This window comes from Typopeltis vanoorti, chromosome 6 (assembly GCF_054136105.1).
Source record: "Typopeltis vanoorti isolate ZY-2024b chromosome 6, IOZ_Tvanoo_1.0, whole genome shotgun sequence".
Classification (NCBI taxonomy): Eukaryota; Metazoa; Arthropoda; class Arachnida; order Uropygi; family Thelyphonidae; genus Typopeltis; species Typopeltis vanoorti.
Window position 1 is genome coordinate 159,578,199 of NC_143554.1, and position 23,002 is coordinate 159,601,200.

Sequence of the window (23,002 nt, forward strand, 5' to 3'; positions counted from 1 at the left end):
GTGCCTTTAGATACCATGGAGATGTCCATCTAATAATTAATAGTATTCTTGTTTACTTCCCTAGCATTTTTCAATTATTCAGAGTCTCTATTTGTATTCGATATTTTATATGGAATAGAAAAATGTACAAATAACTCGAATGGTCTGTGAAATAGATGCCTCTCTTTTTATCTATTTTCTGTATGGGACACAAACAGCACTCACACAGCTACATTTAAATCTGGCTGCACTGTGTAAATAGGATTTACTATTTGGCTGCATTGTCTGTCCTGTTCCAAAAATATAATTATCTTTAAAAAAAAAAAAAAAAAAATGAACAGGACCAAGGCTATATCTTGTAGTTGCATAACTCTTACTACATTTGTCATTAATTCAGGATATTTCAGCTATGTGGTCTCCCATTTTCCTAGCTTACCTAATTACTTTATAGAACATTTTGAACAACATATTCTATATGTTTTTTAATCTAAACTATCGATTTGGTACAGATATGTTGATGTTTTTGTTGTATGGAACTTCTCCTTCTCTGATCTTCATGAATTTCTTGAAAAAATTAATTTAGTAAACCCAAGAATCCGATTTACCCTTGAAATAGAAGATAACAATTGTCTTCCTTTCCTGGATGTTCTCATTCTTTGTCAACCAGATGGTAGTCTATAGTTCTCAGTATATAGAAAATCAAATCATACTGGTAAATACATTGATTCAAACTCGCATCAGAATTATGGTATGGTCAAATCACTAGTAGACAGACAGTGTTCATAAAATATATTATATAGATTCTCTTCTAAACAAAGAACTGTCTTTTATCAGAGCTACTTTTATCTCTAATGGTTATAATATAAAATTATAAATAAAATAATCATGTCTCAAGAAGAAGATACCAGAATTTATATTCCATATGTTAAAGGACTTTAAGAAAAAATGGCAACACTTTTTCAACAGATTGACTTACAAGTCTCTTTCCATCCACTTCATAACCTTAATACCTTCCTTGTTTCTCCTAAAGACAAATACTCTCCTCTTTCTTATCCTAGAGTTTACAAAATCCCCTGCTCTTATGACTTATGTTATTATGGGCAGACTGGCTGTTCTGAATAAATTTGTCTTTAAGAACAGCAAGAATATATTTCACTTAAAGAACACAGTAAATCTTGTTTAACAAAATGTGCATTATCCACAATGCAGGGGATTTGGTGGAACAAAACCAAAGTGTCATCACATAAAAGTAATTTTCTTCTGGAATGACTACAAAGAAAGCTGTGAGGCACACATTCATAGCCCAAACGTTAACAAAAATGATTGTCTTAAACTTTCTCAATTTTGTGAAGTTATACTGACTAATATTACCATTCATGTGATTGTAAATTGTAATTAATTAATTGTTCATCATCAATTTCCTTATTGATATGTACCCTCAAGCAGGGCCGCATTTACCATTAGGTGCAAGCTGGGGCCTCACTCTCTATGGGGGTCACATTTTAAAACATTACTCCTCACAAAGAACAATAAAAAACAACATAGTTATATTTGCAAAATAAAATACTTATTTTTAAATATTAAATTCATAACATAAAAACCAGAGGCCGCTGAAAAATTTGTGAGGCCTCCCGTTTCCATTTGAAATACGTTGTTCTTTCCTTAGCATATAAAACTAACAGGAACTCCTGTATTCCATAAAATTCATGTATGTAAGCATACCATTTCTTTGCTATACGTATATACATACGTCTAGAAAACCTGGATAATATTCTTTCCTTCTGTTGAAAGAAAGAACATGAATAAGAAGCGCAGCTTGACTGTCATGTCCATTAGAAGGGGCAATAATCCTTTACGCTGAAAAGAGCACTTAACTAGATTACCTGGCATACGTAGTAGCTATGTTCAGTTGCCTACAGCAAGAAACGCATTTGCTTGCCGTTTGCTCGGTAACCGGAATCTAAGTTATATCAGACTAAATACCTATAAGTTATATTCATTTTTTGCTGCTTGTTTTTATCATATAATTATAGTTTTTAATACTAGCACAAAATAAGAAATCATTTCATACTTTCTTCACTTCATATTGTATCACTTTGGAAGATCAATGTCACTATCAATTTTTTTGCTAATTATTTTAATCGCCGATACATTTTAAAATTCTATTTCCTTTTTTTTTTTTAGGGTTACACAGTGATCAGCATTCATTTAAAAAAATTTTTTTTTTTAAATTTTTATGGAATTATGGAACTTTATAGTTGTAAATTCCATAAAAATTTTTAAAATTCTCCCAGAACTTATTTTTGTCAAACAATTATTTTATTAATTCATGAAAATGCGAGTCTAAAAATGAATACAGCCTCCATCTGTTCCAAATTAAGTTTTCTTTTTTATTCATAATCTTAGTTCGAAGGTTAGTTCACAGATGCACAAAGGTTCGCACTTTTAAATTTTGCTTTATATGTAAATCTTGAATCATGTCGTGTAATGCATAATTTTTATAACGTAATCTGTAGGTTTTTGCATTTCAGCTCTCTTGAATTCCCCTAATCACTCACTACAAATCGAAATAAATCGCAGTTATGAAGTCAACTGTTATGTACATATTTTCGGCAATATTATGTATTATGCAGCAGTTTTGAAGTAGCAATATTTTCCCTACAGTTTATCTTTAGAAACGTGTAGGTGCGTGTGTCAAAATGAAATTTTATTTCCAAAATTTTCATAACAGAAGTAATTCGTCTTTAACCTTCTTTATACTTCCACATGTATCCATTTTTGGCAGTGACGTTTTCTTGTTTCATCCCAAAAATAAGTACCTCATGATCACTCTCACCAACCAATTCGAGCAGTTTCAACACCTCATCAACAACTACATATTGTGAAGTTTTCACCAAATCCAAAACATTAAAGCCTCTAGTTGCTTCAGTCACGTGCTGCTTACGACACTTATCTCTCAGAAATTCCACAAATTCGCTCTCCTTGTTCCCATACACTATCTCTTCCTTTTGGGCTATATTCCTGTAATTGAAGTCTCCCATCAGGATCACCTTCATTTTACATGTAATTTGCCTAAACATTTCACAATCAGTATTCTCTGCATTCCCTAGTCTATAACAGCATCTTATCAGATATACTAACCTGTTTATTTCAACTTCACACCACACAAATTCAAAATCTGTGTGTGCACTATCAACTTCCACACTTGGACAGTTCATCTGCAATCATTAACAGCACTCCCCTTCCTCTTTTTGCATCTCTATCCTCCAGAAAATTATCATCATCATCAAATTCCTGATATATACCCTCAGGGGGTGTACAGGATATGATAGTACTACATGATAAATTTACATCATTACTAACCTCCTATCTACAATTTTCCTCCAAATCAGTCTGTTAAATGTCAAGACTCCAATATTATCAGATCTTATATTTCCGTCTTCTAAGGCACTTTTTACTGTATCAATCCACCCATATCTTGGTCCTCCTCTGAGTCTTTTTCCTGCCAACCTGGCAGAGAACACTTGTTTTTTATTATTATTATTATTTGCCACCTCCAGGGAGTCCAAAGACTCATTGAGGGAGGGCATCCACTCTACAACTCTGTCTACACCACTCACAATCCACCAACTGACCGCAACTACACCAACGCCATCTATCACCGACCACCACCACTAGTATTTCCACAGACAATCACAAACATCCATGCCCATGGTGGGATTCAAACACACAGCCTTTTCGCTGAGGAGCAGATACGCTAACCACTCGGCCTGCCAGGCTGGACGAGGTGGTCAGCATATCTGCTTCATAAGTTCTTCCAGCAATCATTCACAGCCTCTGGTCTCAACCAGTCCATTGCAGCTTTGATCAGTGCCACTGTGCCAGCAGCAGCGAGCGACCTCATGCACTTCACCATGTCCACATTAAGATTAGCATCAATCGCCAGTTGAATGTGATTATATGCAAGACAGGTGTATGTGGCCTTCACAATCTCAACAACCACATAGATTGGCCTATAATTTGTAGCCTGTCTTATTCTCCCACCCCCCCTTTGTGAAGTGGAATAATTTTTCCCACCTTCCGTTCCTTTGGGACTCGGCCTGTTGCAAGATTCATGTTAAATAATTGTGACAAAGGTACCATTCCCTCAAGACACATGGCAATATACTGTCAAATACTATTGCCTTATTAATATCAAATTTACTTAATTCCTCATATACTTCCAGCTCATTCACTATCAGTCCCTCCTCCACCATACTCTAACTTCTTTTGATGTTGCTATCACGATGAAATAAACTGATCACTGAATACTTCGACTATATCCTCTGCATTGGTTAACAATCTTCCAGCATAGCAACAAATTTATAAAGAGCTAAAGGCATTATGTTTACTCTCTTTGGGTGCAGAGTAAGCATGGTTGCGGATGGGCTCGTTTGTGTTGATGAATTAGTTAGATTTTTCATTTTTTTATTATGACATTCTATTGAAATCCAAAATTTACATAATTCATCTTGTTAGTATTTTTCGTTACTGGTTTTGACGTTTTTCATTTAGCAGAATATTACTTTAACACTTGGTTGTCAGTATCTTGTGCTTATCACTTAATTGTATACTGCCTCAGATTGCTATGATCAAGTCTCATGTCAAGTTTTTTACCCTCTTTTCCTCCAGAAAAAATTTATGCAGGATATCAATGTTTTAATTTCAACCTCGCTTCATTTTAACTTTTTAACCTAACTGTTACAGAGGGATTGCACCATAGCCAATAATAGCTTAGCTTTTTCTTCTCCATTTTTTAATACAAATACCATTCCTGAACTGTTATAATTTTCTTATAGAACAAGTTCAACTGTTTAAATAACTTTTAACTGTTTCATTTAGAATCCAGAAAATCACTGACTCAAGACCATATACAAAAAATATACACATTTAATAAAACTAAAACAATATACAGGAATATCTCAATTCTCGATTTATCACGGTTTTATAATTTGATACCAAAATTCCAATTTTATTGCACTCCAAATTCGAATTATAGCAGCTGCGAGATGTAGTCACTACATATGCAACCAGTTCGAGTCGCCACTCTCCAGGTATCGCTCTCTTGTAGCACTTCGTTTTTATCTGACAGCGCCTTCTCCCCACTCACCAGCAACTGTCTGCCTTTGCCTGAAGTACATGTGGATATTTATTTCTCTTCTTATTTACCCCTACAATGAATGCTAAAAGAAACAAGGATGATATCAAGTCTACAACTATCAAGAAGAAACGTAGAGTGATCAGCTTAGAAGATAAGTTGCATATGATAAATAAGTATGAAGCAGGCATAACCAAAGCCAAAATTGCAAGAGAGTATGGTCTAAATGAATCGACTGTTCACCATATTTTAGATCACGCTGCAAACTATAAGCAACTAGGACAAAGTGCATCGACCTCATCTGGGTCCCAAACTACGAGAAACAGAAGCCATCTTATGATTAAAATGGAAACGTTATTGTTAGTGTGGATAGAAGATTGTAACCAAAAGAGAATTCCTCTTAGTCAAATGACTATAAAAACAAAAGCATTGAATTTGTTTAAAACTTTAAAAAGAAAACAATTAGAAAGCGAAAATGATTCGGCATCAATAGTGGAAGAAACTTTCTCTGCAAGTACAGGGTGGTTTGATCGATTCAAAAAGCGATCGAGCATTCATAGTGTTCGTGTACAAGGTGAAATTGCAAGTGCCGATGAAAAAGCACAGTTAGTTTTCCTGGTGAATTGCAACAGATCATTGAAGAAGGAAATTATACCGATGATCAGATATTTAATGCTGACAAAACAGGGTTATTATGGAAAAAAATTCCCACTAAAAACATTTTTAGCAAAAAATTAAAAATCACAGCCTGGCTACATGATTTCGAAGGAGCGTGTAACACTTTTACTATGTGGCAATGCTTCTGGAGATTACACAATGAAGCCTCTCTTTATTTATTGTTCACAAAATCTTTGCCTGCTTAGAAGTTCAGATAAAAATTTTCTCCCTGTTCATTGGAGATTCAATAGAAAAACTTGGATGACAAAAACTATTTTTGAGGGTTGGTTTAAAAACTGATTTTGTCTTGAAGCTGAAAGGTGCTGCAAGTCATTAAATCTTGATTTTAAAATCGTGTTGATATTAGATAATGCACCTAGTCATCCAACAGCACTGAATGATTTGTGTGAAAATGTAAAAGTTATTTATTTACCACCTAATACCGCTTCCATCATCCAGCCAATGGATCAAGGCGTAATCGCATCCTTTAAGGCATATTACCTATGAAGAACTTTTTCACAAGCAATAGAAAAGACTACAGGATTGAAGCTATGACTGTGAAAGAATTCTGGAAGGCATTCACTATCAAAAATTGCATTGAGAATGTCAAGGAAGCATGGAGTGAAGTAATGTTTATCAACCTGAGAGCGGTGTGGCAAAAGATTATTTCTCATTGTGCAAATGATTTTAAAGGATTTGAAAACGAAGTAACCCATGTTATCAATGACATAACTAAGCCTGGCTTCGATCTAGGACTAAAAGAAATTGAAAAAGATGATGTTCAGGACCTGCTTCAGTCACATGATAAGGAGCTGGATGATGAAGACCTAATTAACCTCAAGAGAGAACGTGCTTTATCGATGATAATGACGAAAAAATTGACTTGGCACCGAAGGAATTTACCCTCAAAGAAATGGATGAAATGTTTAGAATTGCTGAAAATTTAAAAAAAAAAAAAATCTTGAACGGTGATCCTAATCTTGAGCAATCAATGGAAGTTCGTCAGGAAATTGAAAATTCCATTCGTTGCTGCTGTTTTATACGAAGAAAAAAAAGAAAGAAAAAATCAGACAACTCTACACCAATTTTTATCCAAGAAAGAATAATCTTGTTTTTCTAAATGAACCTTCATTTTTTACTTAACGTTTAACACATTTCTTTTTTACTTCATATATAAAATTTAATTAATAGATTTGAAAATTTCTTGGCAATGATCATCCATTTTACATGCATTATTTATCCCTATTATCGTGGATTTGATTACTGTGGTATTTTTCGTGGCAACAATAACCGCGATAATTGAGGTATTTCTGTATACGCTTTAAGTAAAATTTCATAACTACAAAATACTGGATCCAACGCCTACTTAAATAAAACTACACTTTAGAGATGTTCTTATTCAAAAATATCAAAGTCACCTATTCTCTGACTCATTCTATTACTATTTTGTTTAACATATACTTAATCATGTCTACCAGACTAAGCACCTTGTTTGCACAACAACAAAAATGTTCATAGTCAGTTTATTTGTTAGGGCCTTTTCCGAAAATATAAACATTTCTTCTTTTCCATGGGATCCTTTCTTACCTCATGTAATATACAATATCATTCCTCACTGACGAAGCATAAATACATTTACCTCTTGCAGATCAGTTGGATGCACAATTTACTAATTTTTTGTACCGGAGGAAAAAAATTTCTTTTACTACTGTTAAATCTGGAATGAAAGGCTTCATTTATTCTTAAGCATTTTATTTGGGATTTAACTGGAATGCACAATTTCCCAAAAAGAAATACTTGTAAATACCAGAAAATTATGTCCTTCTAATTTTATTCCCGACATCACATCCTCCTCACACAACCGAGTTTCACTTATTCCAATTACTTTTGGGCATACCATCTCAATCAATGCCAAAACTCAGCTCTCTTGTTTTGAATACTCCTTACATTCGTGTATAAACATAACATTTGCTGTGTGTTTGAGGCCATCCTACCAGCACCAACATTCTCTATTCTATCCTTCATGGTACACCTCCCTCTTCAGTTTGACCACTCCCATTTCCCTGATCCTGACTGTGATTTCCATTCTTACCTGTCTCATCCTCACCTTTATGCATTCCATCACCTTGTGCTGTTGCAACCACATCTTGAACCTCATATCCATCTTTCTCCTGCTGTACAATCTGTTGATTTGTGCTATCCTTTTTCACAGGTAGACTGATCATTTGCTACATTATCTTCTTGACTCTGTGCCTTCTCAGAAAACAGTAGCCTTTCTAAATGCCCAACACCAAACCCATTCAAATGTAATCCATCAGCTTTATACCATTTGAACTTCCCTTCAAATTCAATCCACAGATTTACAAATTGATCCCCTTTTGTCTCACGCAACTCAGCCAGGTTACTATTCATTATCCCTGCTCTCCTTCACAATTCACTGTTATCATATCTGGGCAACACGGCTACGACTTTCCCAACAACACTATTCTTCTTTACCTGCTGCAACAACTTCAAGTTTCTATCAACATTCTTCTTCTCCTAAGTCATTTGTGCCCACTACTACCATTAATTCTGAAGCCTGGTATTTCCTTTTCATTATAATGAATGTCAGATATTTCTATTCATTTTGAGTATTATTTTAAATTTTGTTTGTAATAATATACTAGCAATGATTGTGTTACTAGAACTTACAGTAATGAAACTTATCATTGGGATTTAAAAAATTCCTATTCTTTAGTTTTGTTTCCTAATCAGTGTGTGCTGAAGTTGTTTAAGAATAATGCATATGATTATTTTGCATTAAAATCTCATTTCCTTTTTTACTAGAGTTTTTGGTAGTTGCAAACTTTCTTCTAAAATTGATTAAGAAAACTTCTTTCAAAATAAAATAACTGATATAATTACACATAATAAAGCAATACCAAACCTTCTTCACATCTTAACTTTGGACTCTTATGATTTCCAGTGGTTCTGTAATAATACTTGTTAAAATTAAAGCTAGTCTATCTGTCTTGTTTTTTTACCTATTCTTGTTTTACAACATCCTTTTCAGTGTCATATTTGATCTTTCTGAAAGGAAACAAGAAAATCTTAAACTGCTATTTGATATGTCTGCAAATTGTAAAACATGCACCCACGGTTAAGGATAACCTAAGGAACTTGCGTGTTGTCTTTTTTTTATAAATAAGAAATTGTGTCATTTATTTTGCACTTTACAATAATATTCAAATGTGTTTCAAAAAAAAAAAATCACAATTGATTTTTTTTTTTTGAAACACATTGTGTGTGGATATTAACTTTTCAAATAAATTTAACCTCTCACTCCTTTATCTTGAACTTATATATCTAGTTTTTTCAACATCTTTAAAGCTACATTTTCTCATTTTTCTTTTCAGTGGTTGTTTCAAATTTGAACTTTCCCACCTATAAAATGATTCATTTGATAACTAATGACTTGCCTTTTTAGCATTTTTTTTTTTTCTCCTAAGGCTGGTGATGCTGGTCAAACAGAGGAGGTAGCAGATGAAAATAAGAGTCTTATATGGAGCCTTGTTAAACAGGTATTTTTTTCTTAAGTTATTTTTTTTATCACAATATTATGAAATATATATTCATTTTTGTTGCTATTAGCAACGGATATGTTTTTATCATCTTAGTTTAATAAACCTCTATTGTTTTTGTTGCTAGGTTAGGCCAGGAATGGATTTGTCCAAAGTTGTTTTACCGACATTTATTTTGGAACCCAGGTCATTTCTTGACAAACTCTCAGATTATTACTATCATTCTGATATACTTTCCAGGTAAGTACAAAAGAATATAATTGTTATTGGAACTGAGGTATAATAAAACATTTTACAGTAAACGAGAAAGAAGGAAAGTATCAATATTTGATTGTAATCTTTAAAAATTGTAATTTTTTTAGCAACAGATTATAGTATGTTGTTTAATTCTAAGTTTAAAAATAATTAATTTTAACAGTAAAATATCAAAATGGCTACCATACAATGAAATCCTTTAGATTTCAGCTGTATTTGTACTTGTACTGATAAATGCAGCCATAAAATTTCATATTAACTTTTGCTAAGAATTATTAAGTTTTATTATTGTCCAGTCATATAAGTTTTTTTTTTGGGGGGGGGGGGGATTAGCACAACAGTACCATGTGTCAAATGGTCAGGGAGAAGGAATAGATCATCTTCCTGTGAAATCATGGTATGGGTAGATGAAACATAAGGTTTAAAGTTGGTTTGATATTTTCAAGCTGAACTGTGTGTGGATATTGACTAGTAGCTGTTGTTTTTGCTTGTTTAGAGGAAAGTAGAAATTATGATGATTAGGTTGCAAGCATTGAGCATAAAAAATACCTAGGGAAAAGACAATGTAGAAAATGATTGAAGGAAATTTGTAAGTAAGGAATTATCAGTTACAAATTGCCATCTTCTGGAATCATCAAGGGAGATTTTTTTGCTGCACAGCTCTAAAGGATGGTATTTTAAGGTTGGATGAATGAGAGGAAGTTTTTAACTTAATTAAGTTAAGATAAGTACAAAAGAATATAATTGTTATTGGAACTGAGGTATAATAAAACATTTTACAGTAAATGAGAAAGAAGGAAAGTATCGATATTTGATTGTAATCTTGAAAAATTGTAATTTTTCAATTTTTTTCTCATTTCATTCCCCCTAAATATGAGGGGGAATGAAATGAGATTTCTTACAAGAAATAAAATAAATCTGTGTTGTAGCATTTGAAGTTCACTAGATTATTCTTACCCCAATGGAGAATGGAAGGGAGAAGGATCAATGTTTAAATAATTGTTGATGAAAGATGAAGCTTGAATTCAAGCATTGCAAGATTTGTCAATAAGATGTCATGATCAGATCTACGGGATGAGATTTGTGATGAGTAAGAGTTAATGTGTAGGCAAAGAGTGCTAATGAGAACACAGACTTGGGGTACTTTATCTCACTGAGAGGGAAATCTAAAGAGAGGAAACTATCCACCATGACATGTAATGAATGACCAGAAAGGAATTTGATTTTCCACTTACAGAGGAATGAAAGCAGACCATATGGCTTGGTAAGGAAGTCCCTATAGTTGAACCTGATCAAATGGCCCAACACATCAGTTTTCCCAAATGTTTCCATGGTTTGTGTCCGTAGGGGTAATCTAACTAGATCTGCATGGAATAAGAATGGCAGAATTCATATGGGTGATGAAGTTGGCTATTGATGATCTACTCCACTGTTTTAGAGAAGATTGAGGTTAGAGTAATGGGACAATAATTCAAATGGCTGGCCTCTCACCCTTTTTAGGATTCATTGTATGTAGGCCCACTTCTTTAGCATTTGGGTGAATTTCAAATGATTACTGCTTGAATAGGCATTATAGACTACCAATCGACCAACCTTTGCCGGCAAAGGTTGGTCGATTGGTAGAGCCTCTGCTACTAATGGCTCAGTTAAGTAGGTTTGAGCGTGGTTAGTAGTTGGAAGGGGACCAATCGTTCGATGCTGTTGGCACACTCTCCCTCGATGAGTCTTTGGACTCCCTGGAGGTGTCAAATAATAATAATAAGATGGCTGTTAATTGTGAAGTCAAAATTTTAAGCAAAGTTATGGGATATTGTCTGGAGAGGAGAATCTTTTTTAAGATTCCTTCTTAAAGGTAAGACACACCTCATGGCATCAGTCTTTAACTACAACTCTTGTCTTAATGACCAGGGTAAATCTCTCAGAGTACCATGAACTGTCCACGGCATGCATCCTGATCTTTTGCCAGAAGGACATAGAAAAGATTTCAGTGTATCTCGATGCTAATAAATTTCATGGTCCAGTTAGTATCCCTCCAGTTGTGCTAAAAACTTGTGATCTAGAATCCATCCTGTATAAAAGCTGTCATACTCATCTTGTATGTAACTAACTACCTGCATGGAAGAAAGGCTTTATCTAGCCTATGTTTAAAAAAAGGGAAATAAGTCAGCCATTAGACATTGTCGCTTTGCCATCACCTCAGTACTCTCAAAAGTAATGAAGTAGTCAGTTCTTAATGGCTATTTCTTCACTACTAGGCAACTCAGATTAATGATAATCATTGTGGATTTTATCGCTTTCATTCTATAGCAGATTTCCTAGCTAACCTTGCCCATCCTTGGACACAAAAATTTAGAAGAAACGTATGTGGTTTCTCTTTATATTTCCAAGACATTTGAGTCTGTCATCAAGCTGTCCTTTGTGACTGGATTGCTAGTCTCTTTCTCTCTCTTTGTTCGTTGTTCATCATGGTGAGTAGTTTCCTGTCATCAGATTTCTGTATCAGTGATGAGATACCTCAAAGAGCTTTGCTCTCATTCACACTATCTGTTCTTCTCTTACTAACCTGAAAATCCTATCCATAATTTTGCTAATGACATTAAACTCAGTTTCTCTTCTTCATTCAAGGACCTACATAGTATTTGAATGATCCAAGCTTCAAGAACTTCTATAACCAATATTTTAACCACTCTTAACCTTTCTCAAGTGGAGTGAAGATAATCTAATGAATTTCGATGCTATTAAAACACATCTTATTTTTTGGAAGAAAGATCTTATTTCAATCCCTCTCTTCTTCTTCTTCTTCAGCCATTTTCTGCCCACTGCTGGATGAAGGCCTCTTCCAGTTCTTTCCACCTTTTCCTGTTCTTGGCAATGGTTGACCAATTTTCCCCAACAAAATTTGACAATTCATCACTCCGCCTTCTTTTAGGACTTCCTCAGCCTCGTTTCCCTTCTTTTGGAATCCAGTTCGTTAGTATGGTGGTCCATCGCTCATCTTCTCTTCTGGATATATGTCCGGCCCATTTCCATTTTAGTCGCTTATGGTGAAGAATGATGTCAGTGATATGAGTCTGGCTTCTTATCGAGGTGTTTTGCTTCTTATCTTTTAATGTGATGCCTAGCATCAACCTCTCCATTTTTCTTTGAGTTGTTGTTAGTTTATTTGCCAGTGCTTTTGTTAGTGACCAAGTTTCACAACCATATGTGATGACTGGAAGTATACACTGGTTAAATGTCTTCCTTTTTAAACAGAGTGGGACATCATTGTTTTGAAAAATTGTTTTCAATTTTCTGAATGCACTCCAGGCAAGTTGAACTCTCCTATTTATTTCCTTTTGGAGTCCACAATTTAGATCAATGAGATGACCTAAGTATGTATATGAAGAGACTCTTTCCAAGAAATGATTAATCCCCCTTGCTATTATTAATAATAATCAGATTCTAGTCAAAATCAGTTTTCTCTTCTTGGACTGATGTTTGCACCTAGCCTATTCTAATATGAATATATCTTATCCATAACCTTCTCAGCCTCCATAATAGTTGATTTTTTATTTTATTTTTTAAAACACTACTTCTCTCCTTCACAACTTATTACTTATAAATCCCAAATCAGCTCCACTTTAGAATATTGTTCTCATATTTAGAGTAGTGCAACCAAAATTAACTTAGAATGCTTGATGGTATTTAAAAGTAAATAAAATTGATTTTATAGATGATGTCTTCCAGATACTTGCTTCTGGATGTTCTGTTACTCTCTTCTTTGGACCACTTTTTGTATGGAAAATGAATGTGGAAAGGCATTAATTAAATCCAATGAATCCCCCCCCCCAGCTCTTCATGAAACACTAACAGATTCTTCTGTTATTCCTAATCATTTAACCACATGCACAGTTTAAATGATTAGGAAAACAGAAAGAATGATTCTGTTGTGTTGTAGGTTTTAGTGGCATTTTGTATATAAACAAGCTGACATTTATAAAATCAAAAACATCTGCCTCTTTGAAAATGAATTCATGTATAACTTCTTTCCTCTTTATATATCATTAAAAGATGCTATTGTAACACTGGAAATTTCTTTAGAAATTTTTCGTTTTCAGATTCATGCCTGATACTGAATTTGCAATGGAAAAAACATACCAAAAGATAGAAATTCAGTTGATTCTCTTTGTCATTTTGAGGAACCAGTGTTCTCCCTACTTCCCACGTGTTGATATTAATATGAAGAAACAAATTGATAAACTTTTTCTTGCAATATGACTGGTGACAGTCCTTGGGAATTGCTAGTCGGCATTATAAATTCTGGAAATAGCACAAACACTACTGATTTGTAAAGTTCATGACCGTAGCTGAGAATCAAGTCTTATGGAGTACATAAAATTCCTTCAGAGTGTAATGTGCATGTTTTGGAATAAACTTCTCTCAAAACATCAATTTCACCAAACCCTTAATATTCTAGGTATACTCAGCCTTGACAATCAAGTCATCTTGCTTAACATAGTGCAGTGATTAACTTTCTTGTCATGCCAGGCTCAAATTTAGTTTATCTGGCACAGGATCGAACTACAAGCCTCACTGTGTCCAAGTATACTTACCTACCTAAGTCACTTCAAAAGCAGGTTCCTAATATTGTAATAATTTCAAAGAAATGCCAGCTAGAATCTAGGTAGTAGGTAACTTTCATTGCCCTAGCAAAATACCACTGCCTTGCTTATTGGAGCCTAAATGGTTGCTGTTGCTCCAACTTCTAGAATAGGTCCTCTGGTTTCTGTCATCTTTTCTCTCTTATGTGTATGACAGGTGATGCCCTTCAAGGATATGCCAAGCCCAACATGTATTAAGGTTTAGGTTCTGGTTTAAGCTCATTAAGCTTAAAGGAATGAAAACAGCACAAAGAAATGATCAAACACAGGTTTAATAGTTCCAATATTTCATCTGTCACAGAGAGTGACTAGTATACTTGCTCCAACAAACAAGTTACAGGTTCAAATCCTGCTTGGATGGTTGTGATTATCTTACCTTGTGTACTGCTATAACCTTTGATATGGTGCAGTATGACCTTTGCTGTCTTGTACCATTAAAATCATCATCATCATCATCATTAGCTGTCAAAGAGGCATCAAAGATACATAATAATTGTAGTACAACATACAAAAACACAGAGTGGGTGATGTTAGGCTAGAATCCTAAAGTCCTAAGAAGAGTGTTCTCTATCTATGGGTGCTTAACTTACTTTGTCTGGTGGGCAGGAGGCCTAAGAAAGCTCCGCAAATCTTAGAAAGTTAAACACAGCCATATTTATTTAAACTACATGTAGACAACAGTTCTTTATGCTGCATAAAAGTTAAATTACTAGAATATTAGTGAAAGCAAAGCTGCAGGAGTGGGTGGTATACTCCCTGAGTTCCTAAAACATCTTGGTCAACATGGCCAAACATGTTGACCAAGATGTTTTAGTCAAGTCAAGACTGGCTGCTCTTTTCTCAGAAATCATCATGATTGGTAAACTACCAAAGCTGTGGCAGGAAACCAAAATAATTGCCGTGCCCAAACCAGGGAAAGATCCAAATGGTGTGAAAAACCTTTGACCTATCTCCTTGCTTTGCACCACCATTAAGCTCTTTGAAAGAATTCTCCTTAAAAGAGTCCTGGCCCTGACAACTCAAATTGAAGCAGGCTTCCAGAAGAAACTTAAATCTGGAGCCACTTTCATTGACTTAACATCTGCTTATGACGCTGTCTGGATCACGGCACTCCTCCTAAAACTAGGAAATATTATAAAGTGTAAAAAAACTTTACAACTTTTTGATTCTATTCTCTCAAACAGAAAGATCCGGGTCCATATTGGTGGAAAAAAGAGCAGGCCCAGATTCCTTCACAACGGTCTTCCTCAGGACTCTTTGTTATCCCCTATACTTTTTAACATCTACGTGTATGATCTATCTCATACCAGATCAAGCAAGTATATGAAAAAAGAGCAGGCCCAGATTCCTTCACAACGGTCTTCCTCAGGACTCTTTGTTATCCCCTATACTTTTTAACATCTACGTGTATGATCTATCTCATACCAGGTCAAGCAAGTATATGAAAAAAGAGCAAGCCCAGATTCCTTCACAACGGTCTTCCTCAGGACTCTTTGTTATCCCCTATACTTTTTAACATCTACGTGTATGCGTGTGTAGAGGCTTAAGTGCTGTGAGGACATCATGTTGGAGGCTTAATGGATTTTTTTCAACACTCAAAAAGAATTAAAATAGACTTTAATACTTCCTATATTTCGTCCTAGTCACTAGGACATCTACGGGGATTACAAAAAAAATTAATGTAACATATGCACAAATAACAAACAATACTAAGCCCAACCACGTGGGTGACACTAAAGTCCTATCTAGGGTAGCCAGTTTGCGGTGGGGCTTATATGCTGTCTACACACAGCATATAAGCCCCACCGCAAACTGGCTACCCTTTTCCATTCTACGAAAGATCAGCTCCCTCCTCTCTATCTGCCTGGAGTTTACAAAGTACCCTGTTCCTGTAAGCTGGCGTACTTTGGACAGACAGGTAGATCAGCATCCATCCGTCTAGAGGAACACAAGTCATACATCTTCAAACACAACTATGGCCATTCAGGCTTGGCCGACCATGTTTTGGACACCACCCACAGAGTATCATGGAAGAAAACCACCATGCTCCACCACAGCAAATTCAAGAAAGAGAGACTTTTCTTAGAAGTAGCAGCAGCAGCTCTCAAAAACCAACCAAATCTCAATAAATATGGTTGCATTAAGCTTCCAAAGATTTGGGAAACACTCATCACCAGAGTTCCCACCTTACATTCCAGGCCACCTACTACTGCCCTTAGAGGACGCTCTACCTAGATAGGACTTTAGTGTCACCCACGTGGTTGGGCTTAGTATTGTTTGTTATTTGTGCATATGTTGCATTAATTTTTTTGTAATCCCCGTAGATGTCCTGGTGACTAGGACGAAATATAGGAAGTATTAAAGTCTATTTTAATTCTTTTTGAGTGTTGTAAAAAATCCATTAAGCCTCCAACATGAAGATCTACGTGTATGATCTAGCGATCTTACATTAATCCACCTCCTTTACCAACCTAGAATCAACCTTGAATGCAGACCTGAACCCCTGGAAGAGTATTTTAAGCAGTGGTACTTGAAGCCAAATCCAATGAAAACAGTGTCCTCAGTATTCCACCTGTACAATGCAGAGGCGAATCGAGAACTCAACCTCTCTTTCTGAGGAAAAATGGTAGAACACAAACCTCACCCAAAATACCTTGGGGTGAGCCTGGACAGAAGTCTAACCTATAAAAGGCACATCATCAACCTCTCCAATAAAATGAAAACCAGAAATAATATCATTTCAAGGCTTGCTGGAACAACCTGGGGTTGTGGTGCAGAAGTTCTAAGGTCGTCTGCACTAGCCCTCGCATTCTCTGCAGCAGAATATTGTGCCCCTATCTGGGAAAGAAGTACATACACACACACTAACATTATAGACACCCAGCTAAACTCTATCATGCGCACAATGAGTGGGACAGTGAGAAGCACCCCTCTCTCCTGGCTGTTCTATCTAACAATGCTCACCACACATACGGAGAAGACAAGCCTCGATTAAGGAATTTAATAAAGCAGTGAGCAACCCACTCCTGCCCCTCCATCAGACTCTCATAAACCCACCTAGTCTATGCCTCAAATCTAGAAAGTCTCTCTGGTCCATGGATGAATTCTTCAGCTGCACTGCCTTCAATATCTGACATATGGAGAAAACACTGCTCCAACAGTCTACGAACAAACGGCTTCCTGGTAGAAGATCTCTGTGCTCCGCAACCTGGTTTTGATCTTCCTAGGAAGATTTGGTCATCAATAAACAGGATCAGAACTAGTCAGGGCAGATGTGGCTACCTTCTACATAAATGGGGGCTGTCAGATCACCCTTATTGTGATTGTTTTCTCGTGGCTCAGACTATTACTCATATTATGTATGACTGCCCAAGGCACCGATTTCATGGTGGTGGCCTATGGGACATCCACAAAGTGATGGATGGGCTTTAAATTGGCTTTCTAGCCTGGACCTTGACCTGTAGTTGATGTGGCGGTGGTTATGGAGGAAACAGAAGATCATGATCCCGTCTCACCACAAAGACGTTATTCTCGTAGTCACTCTCACAGTCCTCGTCATGGTATCAACAGAACTCCTCCTCATGTTAGAAGATGATGTAATGTGAAATGGGCCCCCCCCCCTCTATCAAGTTTTCTGACATAAGACACAACTGCTCTCTAATTAAACCTAGGATACAGCTACATTTATGTTGTGAAGTGTTGTGAGAACATGCAGCCTTGTCATACCTGTTACAGTAGGACGATAATTGCCCCTGGCTTGATTATGACAAGTTACTTTTGCTTTATTTAAAAAAAAAAAAAAAAAGGAAAGACTTGGAAAGCTGGTTGTGCCTTTTATGTTTGTTTCTGGAAATTGTGATTGTACTCTTCACTTACCAGTTTCATGTAGCCATAAGCATAAATAAATAAAAGTGAAAGCAAACTTCATTTTCTCTTTTATGCCATATCTTTAATTATCATCTTATTTCACCATATTTTGATCCTTTGCTCACTGTCCGTATACTGTTCTCTCTCTCTCTCTCCCCACTGTTTACATCAATGCCCAGTGTCCAACTGGCATTCTAAATATAAGCTTCTCAGGAAAAATCTGGCAATTAATCTCTCATTTTTCCATTAATCAAAAGTTAGGAAAACAAATAACTTTAGCTTATGTGTACAGAAGCGCTCTTTTTGTATAAGCTTGCGTGCTCTTCGTGTAAATGTTTTGATTTCAGACTTAAAATGACTCTTTTATGAAGGGTTTGATATGAAACTGGTAACTTTATTTTTGCAGAGCAGTTTTGGAAGATGATCCTTTTACTAGAATGAAAACTGTGGTTAAATGGTATCTCTCTGGCTTTTACAAGAAGCCAAAAGGTCTAAAGAAACCCTATAATCCAATTCTAGGGGAAGTGTTTCGGTGTTATTGGAAACATCCAAATACGGATAGTAGAACATTCTACATTGCAGAACAAGTAAGTTTCTAAGCTTCTAATATGAATATTAAATTTTACCATATATTCTAGCAATGATCTATCTCAATCAGAAATTATTGATATTTGTGTTTAGCTTTTTAATTGGAATGTAAGAAGCTAACAATCCTTGAGTAATTTTTAGATTATTATGGCAAAATTAGTTAAACTTAAGACTTGAATTACAATTTTTTTTTTTGTAGGAGGTTTTTTCCCACTTGGTTAGACTGTAATAAATTTAGTTTAATCCTTTATCCAAGTGTAAGCAAACAAAGTTTGCACCTGAAGTATCTTCAGGACTGAGCAGTGGTGGCTCGTACATAAGCACTGCAACACCGCAGCACCCCCAAGGAAAAAATGAAAAAATTAAATTTTGTTTGTGTTTATAAATAATAACAATGCTTACAACATTATATAAATGCAATACAACATGTTAAAGGTTACAGCTTATGTTTTGACATTGATTGAGTAGTTAATAATTGGAATTGTTCAATTAATGCTTTAGATTACGAAACAAATGCACTGCGATCTAATGCAGTGTCAGAATTGGCTGAACATGATAATTGCAGCTAGACTCTCCGATATTCGTTTGCGTTTGTGATTGCACATTACAAATGATTTCGACACTGCTCGTTTGGGCAGTGTCACTTACAGATAAATTGTATGCATGCGCACGTTATTTCTGTGAGATACGAAACTTTTATTATTGGTGTTTTGTTTGTGGTGAGGGTGAAATATTTTTAATAAAGCAATTTTCTAATATGTAAATTTATTTATTAATAAATTGGATTCTGATTAGGAAAAAAGATTTTTTTTTAATTTTTTTATTTTGTATATGCAGTACCCCCACTTAAAATTTTCACCAGCCACCACTGGGACTGAGGCAACTCATGGTAAAGGTGGACCAAGCTCTCATCACTACTTGTCTTAGTATCTCCAATAATGCAAAGCACCTCCTTGCAGACATTTATAATACCATATAATACCATACCAATGCACTATAAATCTATGGCAGTTTTGTACCAGGTATCATCACATCACCAATTTTGTTTAACATGTATTCCTAAGCAATGTTAAAAGAAGCACTGGAGAATTTGGAAGAAGGAATAAAGATTAGAGGTAGACAGATATTTGCAATAAGATTTGCAGATGACAAGGCATTATTATTATCAAATACTGAAACAGGACTACACCATCTGTTGAACAGATTACTGGAATCCTGTATCAATTATGGAATGAAAATTAACATCAGAAAAACATAGGTAATAAAAATAGCAAGGAAAAAGGCAAATATGTATATCAGAATAAATGGGGAAAAATTGAATCAAGTAAAGACATTTAAATATCTAGGAAGTGTTATTAGCAGTGATGGAAGATGTAAAAGTGACATGAAAGCAAGAATAGCGATGGGAAGAGATGCGTTGAATAGAAAATGGAATTTATTCAGAAGTAAAATGGATAGAAACCTAAAGAAAAGACTAATAAAATGTTATGTGTGGAGTGTTGCCCTCTATGCAGCTGAAACTTGGACATTGAAGAAAGAAGAAATTCAGATTTTGGAAAGCTTTGAGATGTGGATTTGGAAAAGGATGGAAAAAATCAAATGGACAGAAAAAATAACTTAAAAAGAGTAGAAGAAGAAGTCTGTTAAGGAGGATAAAAAGAAGCAAGGGAAACTGAATTGGACATATTCTGAGAGGGAATCCTTCAGATTTGTATTATCAGCATAAAGCAGAGAGCTAAATTTGATATTTCACATTTTTATATCAGGTCTAATGGCACTTTGTTTCTTAATGTGATCCATATAGGTCAGTGAACATAGTGAATCCTTGTGCTACATCTAATTTTATATCAAATTATCTTCCTGTGCCTCCTTCAATACTAACTGCTGGCTTGCAACTTAATATAAACTATGCATTACTTTTTGAAATGTTCCATTTGCCCACATAATTGTAGCAGTCTGAACAGCTTTTCTGTTTTCACTTTGTTGAATGCATTTTCTACATCTAGAAAACTTAAATACAGATCTTTTTTTATGTTTCAATGATTTCTCAGCTATGTTTCAAAGTGAAGAACTGATCCTGACAACTCCTGTTTTTCTTGAACTCAGTTTATTCCTCTCTAGATTTCCCTTCAACAGTTTTTCTTAGGCAATTCTCAAATATGCTTGTATCAATCTTACCTTGAACACTCAACAGGCAAATGCCTCTGTAATTCTCCACATTTAGTTTTATTTCCAATTTTATTAATGGGTACTATGAGAGCTCTCCTCCAATTATTCAGATTTTAACATTCTGACAGGCATTTATTATTATTATTCGTGACACCTCCAAGAGTCAGAAGACTCATCGCGGGAGGACACCTACTGTACAACTCTCCGTCTCCACTACTACCGAACCTCTACTACATCAGTGCCATCTACCGCAAACCCCCCACAAGTATATTTTTGTCTGTAAATTGTGTGTGTTCTGAAGAGCCGATTTGTCTGTATGCGGGATGAAAAACCCGAGTTTCCTGGAGAAAAAACCCTGCTACCTCTGTATGAGATCGGCTAACTCACCTTCAATTGAAAAAGTCCATATAAAGATTCCTTCCATCATGATGGGAATCGAACTCGGGTCTTTTCCAATCGAAGGGCGCAATGTACCATCGTTCTTCCAATTGCGCTACAGAGGCGCTGCATTTAATGCATTGTAGCCACTGTATTTCCATAATTAATAATTTCTTGTCAAATATCAACCGCACCAGCTGTCTTTCCACATTCCAGGTTTGGGATAGCTTTTTCTACCACAAGTATTAATATGTACTCCTGATTCCATTCCTCTATTCCTCTTGAATATTTTTTACTGGTGTTTGTTCTGTTACTGCTTGTTTTATTGCACAGTCTTTTAGAGTAATTTACTCCAAATATCCAGAATATTTCATTTGTTTCCATGTCACTATTATATCTGATTCCTTTTACAGTAATCTTTCTTTCTCCAGTTCTAAAATTTTTCAATGGTGGATGGACAGATGATTTTGTCATCTTCCTGATATATTTTCCATGACTGTTCAGCTACTTTTTACACACAGCTTAACTTACATTTCTCTGTATTCTCTCAGAGCATTGGTCCACTTACTAGAAAGTTGCGGCATGCTTTCTTTTCCTTGACTGCCTGTTTAGTTTCCTGAGTCCAGCTTACAGATAACTTCACTCTATGCATCCTAACTGAATTAGTGAATGTTTTCTTCATTTTGCTGCTAGGACCTCAATCAGTTATACTGAATGTCTCAGTTTTTCATCTATACTTTACATTTATTATACATTATTTGGATTGATTTACTGAATTTACGATTTACTGTTAAGCAATTAGACGAAAGGATTAAATACAAACAAGGACAAAAACAATCAGTTTGTAAGGCTTTAAGTTGCCTATAAAGGGAATCAGCAAATCACGGGCGATTTTGATCTTTACTGTTTACTATAATTCCTCTGGTTTTCCATTCCATTCCTGATTTTTAAAATATTTGTTTCAGTATGCTATTGAATAGTTTAGGTGATAAGGTATCCTCTTGTGTTGCTCCTTTCTCTTTTTTTGGGGGGGGGGGGAGATTTCATGTTTGTTCCTGATTTTAGATACAACTGAATTTTTATCCCTAAGTATATCAGTGTTTTTTTTTTTCTTTCAATTTCCTGATTTTTTAGGAGACATTTGATTTATTTTAAACATTATCTGTATTCAGGACAGACTTAAAGATGTTGGATGTTATCATCCCATAAACACTGAATGGTGAACACTATAGGGACTTGTTAGCTGACCATCTCCATCCATTTTTTTCCACTTTTGTTACTCCTTTCTTGCAGATGTTGGTTGATAGGTGGAGAAGAGGAAATTTGATAGAAAAATTTAAATTACTGAAAGGTTTTTATAGGATTGATGCAGGGGAAATGTTTCAGCTGTGTGGTAGTGATGGAAGAACAAGAGGTTATCCCTGGAAATTAAAGAAGAGTGTGGTTAACAAGGGTATGAGAACAAGGTTTTTTGCCTGGAGGGTGGTGAATGAGTGGAATTCACTGCCTGACTTAGTTGTGAGTTCTTCGTCTGTAAATGAATTCAAGAAGAGATATGACAGATATTGTTTTGTTTTGTTTTGCTAGTTTGGGTCTCCTGCGATGAGTCTACTGACTCCATGGAGATACCCATAATAATAATAAAAAATAATAATAATAAATTTAATTTAATCCTATATCCAAGTGTAAGCAAACAAAGTTTGTGCCTGAAGTATCTTCAGGACTGAGGCATCTCATGGGAAAGGTGGTGATAATAAGGTGCTTCCACCTTA

General features: G+C 35.3%; 1 protein-coding gene across 9 annotated transcripts in view; it reads left to right on the forward strand.

The window, feature by feature from the left end:
- Nucleotides 1-23,002, forward strand: part of LOC150106162 (oxysterol-binding protein-related protein 8-like) — a 387,947-nt gene that overhangs the window by 301,615 nt on the left and 63,330 nt on the right. For all 9 annotated transcript variants that reach the window (XM_090394505.1, XM_090394508.1, XM_090394504.1 and 6 more), the window contains 3 exons: nucleotides 9,262-9,333; nucleotides 9,461-9,573; nucleotides 18,502-18,682. In XM_090394505.1, coding sequence (XP_090250631.1) covers nucleotides 9,262-9,333; nucleotides 9,461-9,573; nucleotides 18,502-18,682 — 366 coding nt within the window. The remainder of the gene's footprint in view (nucleotides 1-9,261; nucleotides 9,334-9,460; nucleotides 9,574-18,501; nucleotides 18,683-23,002) is intronic.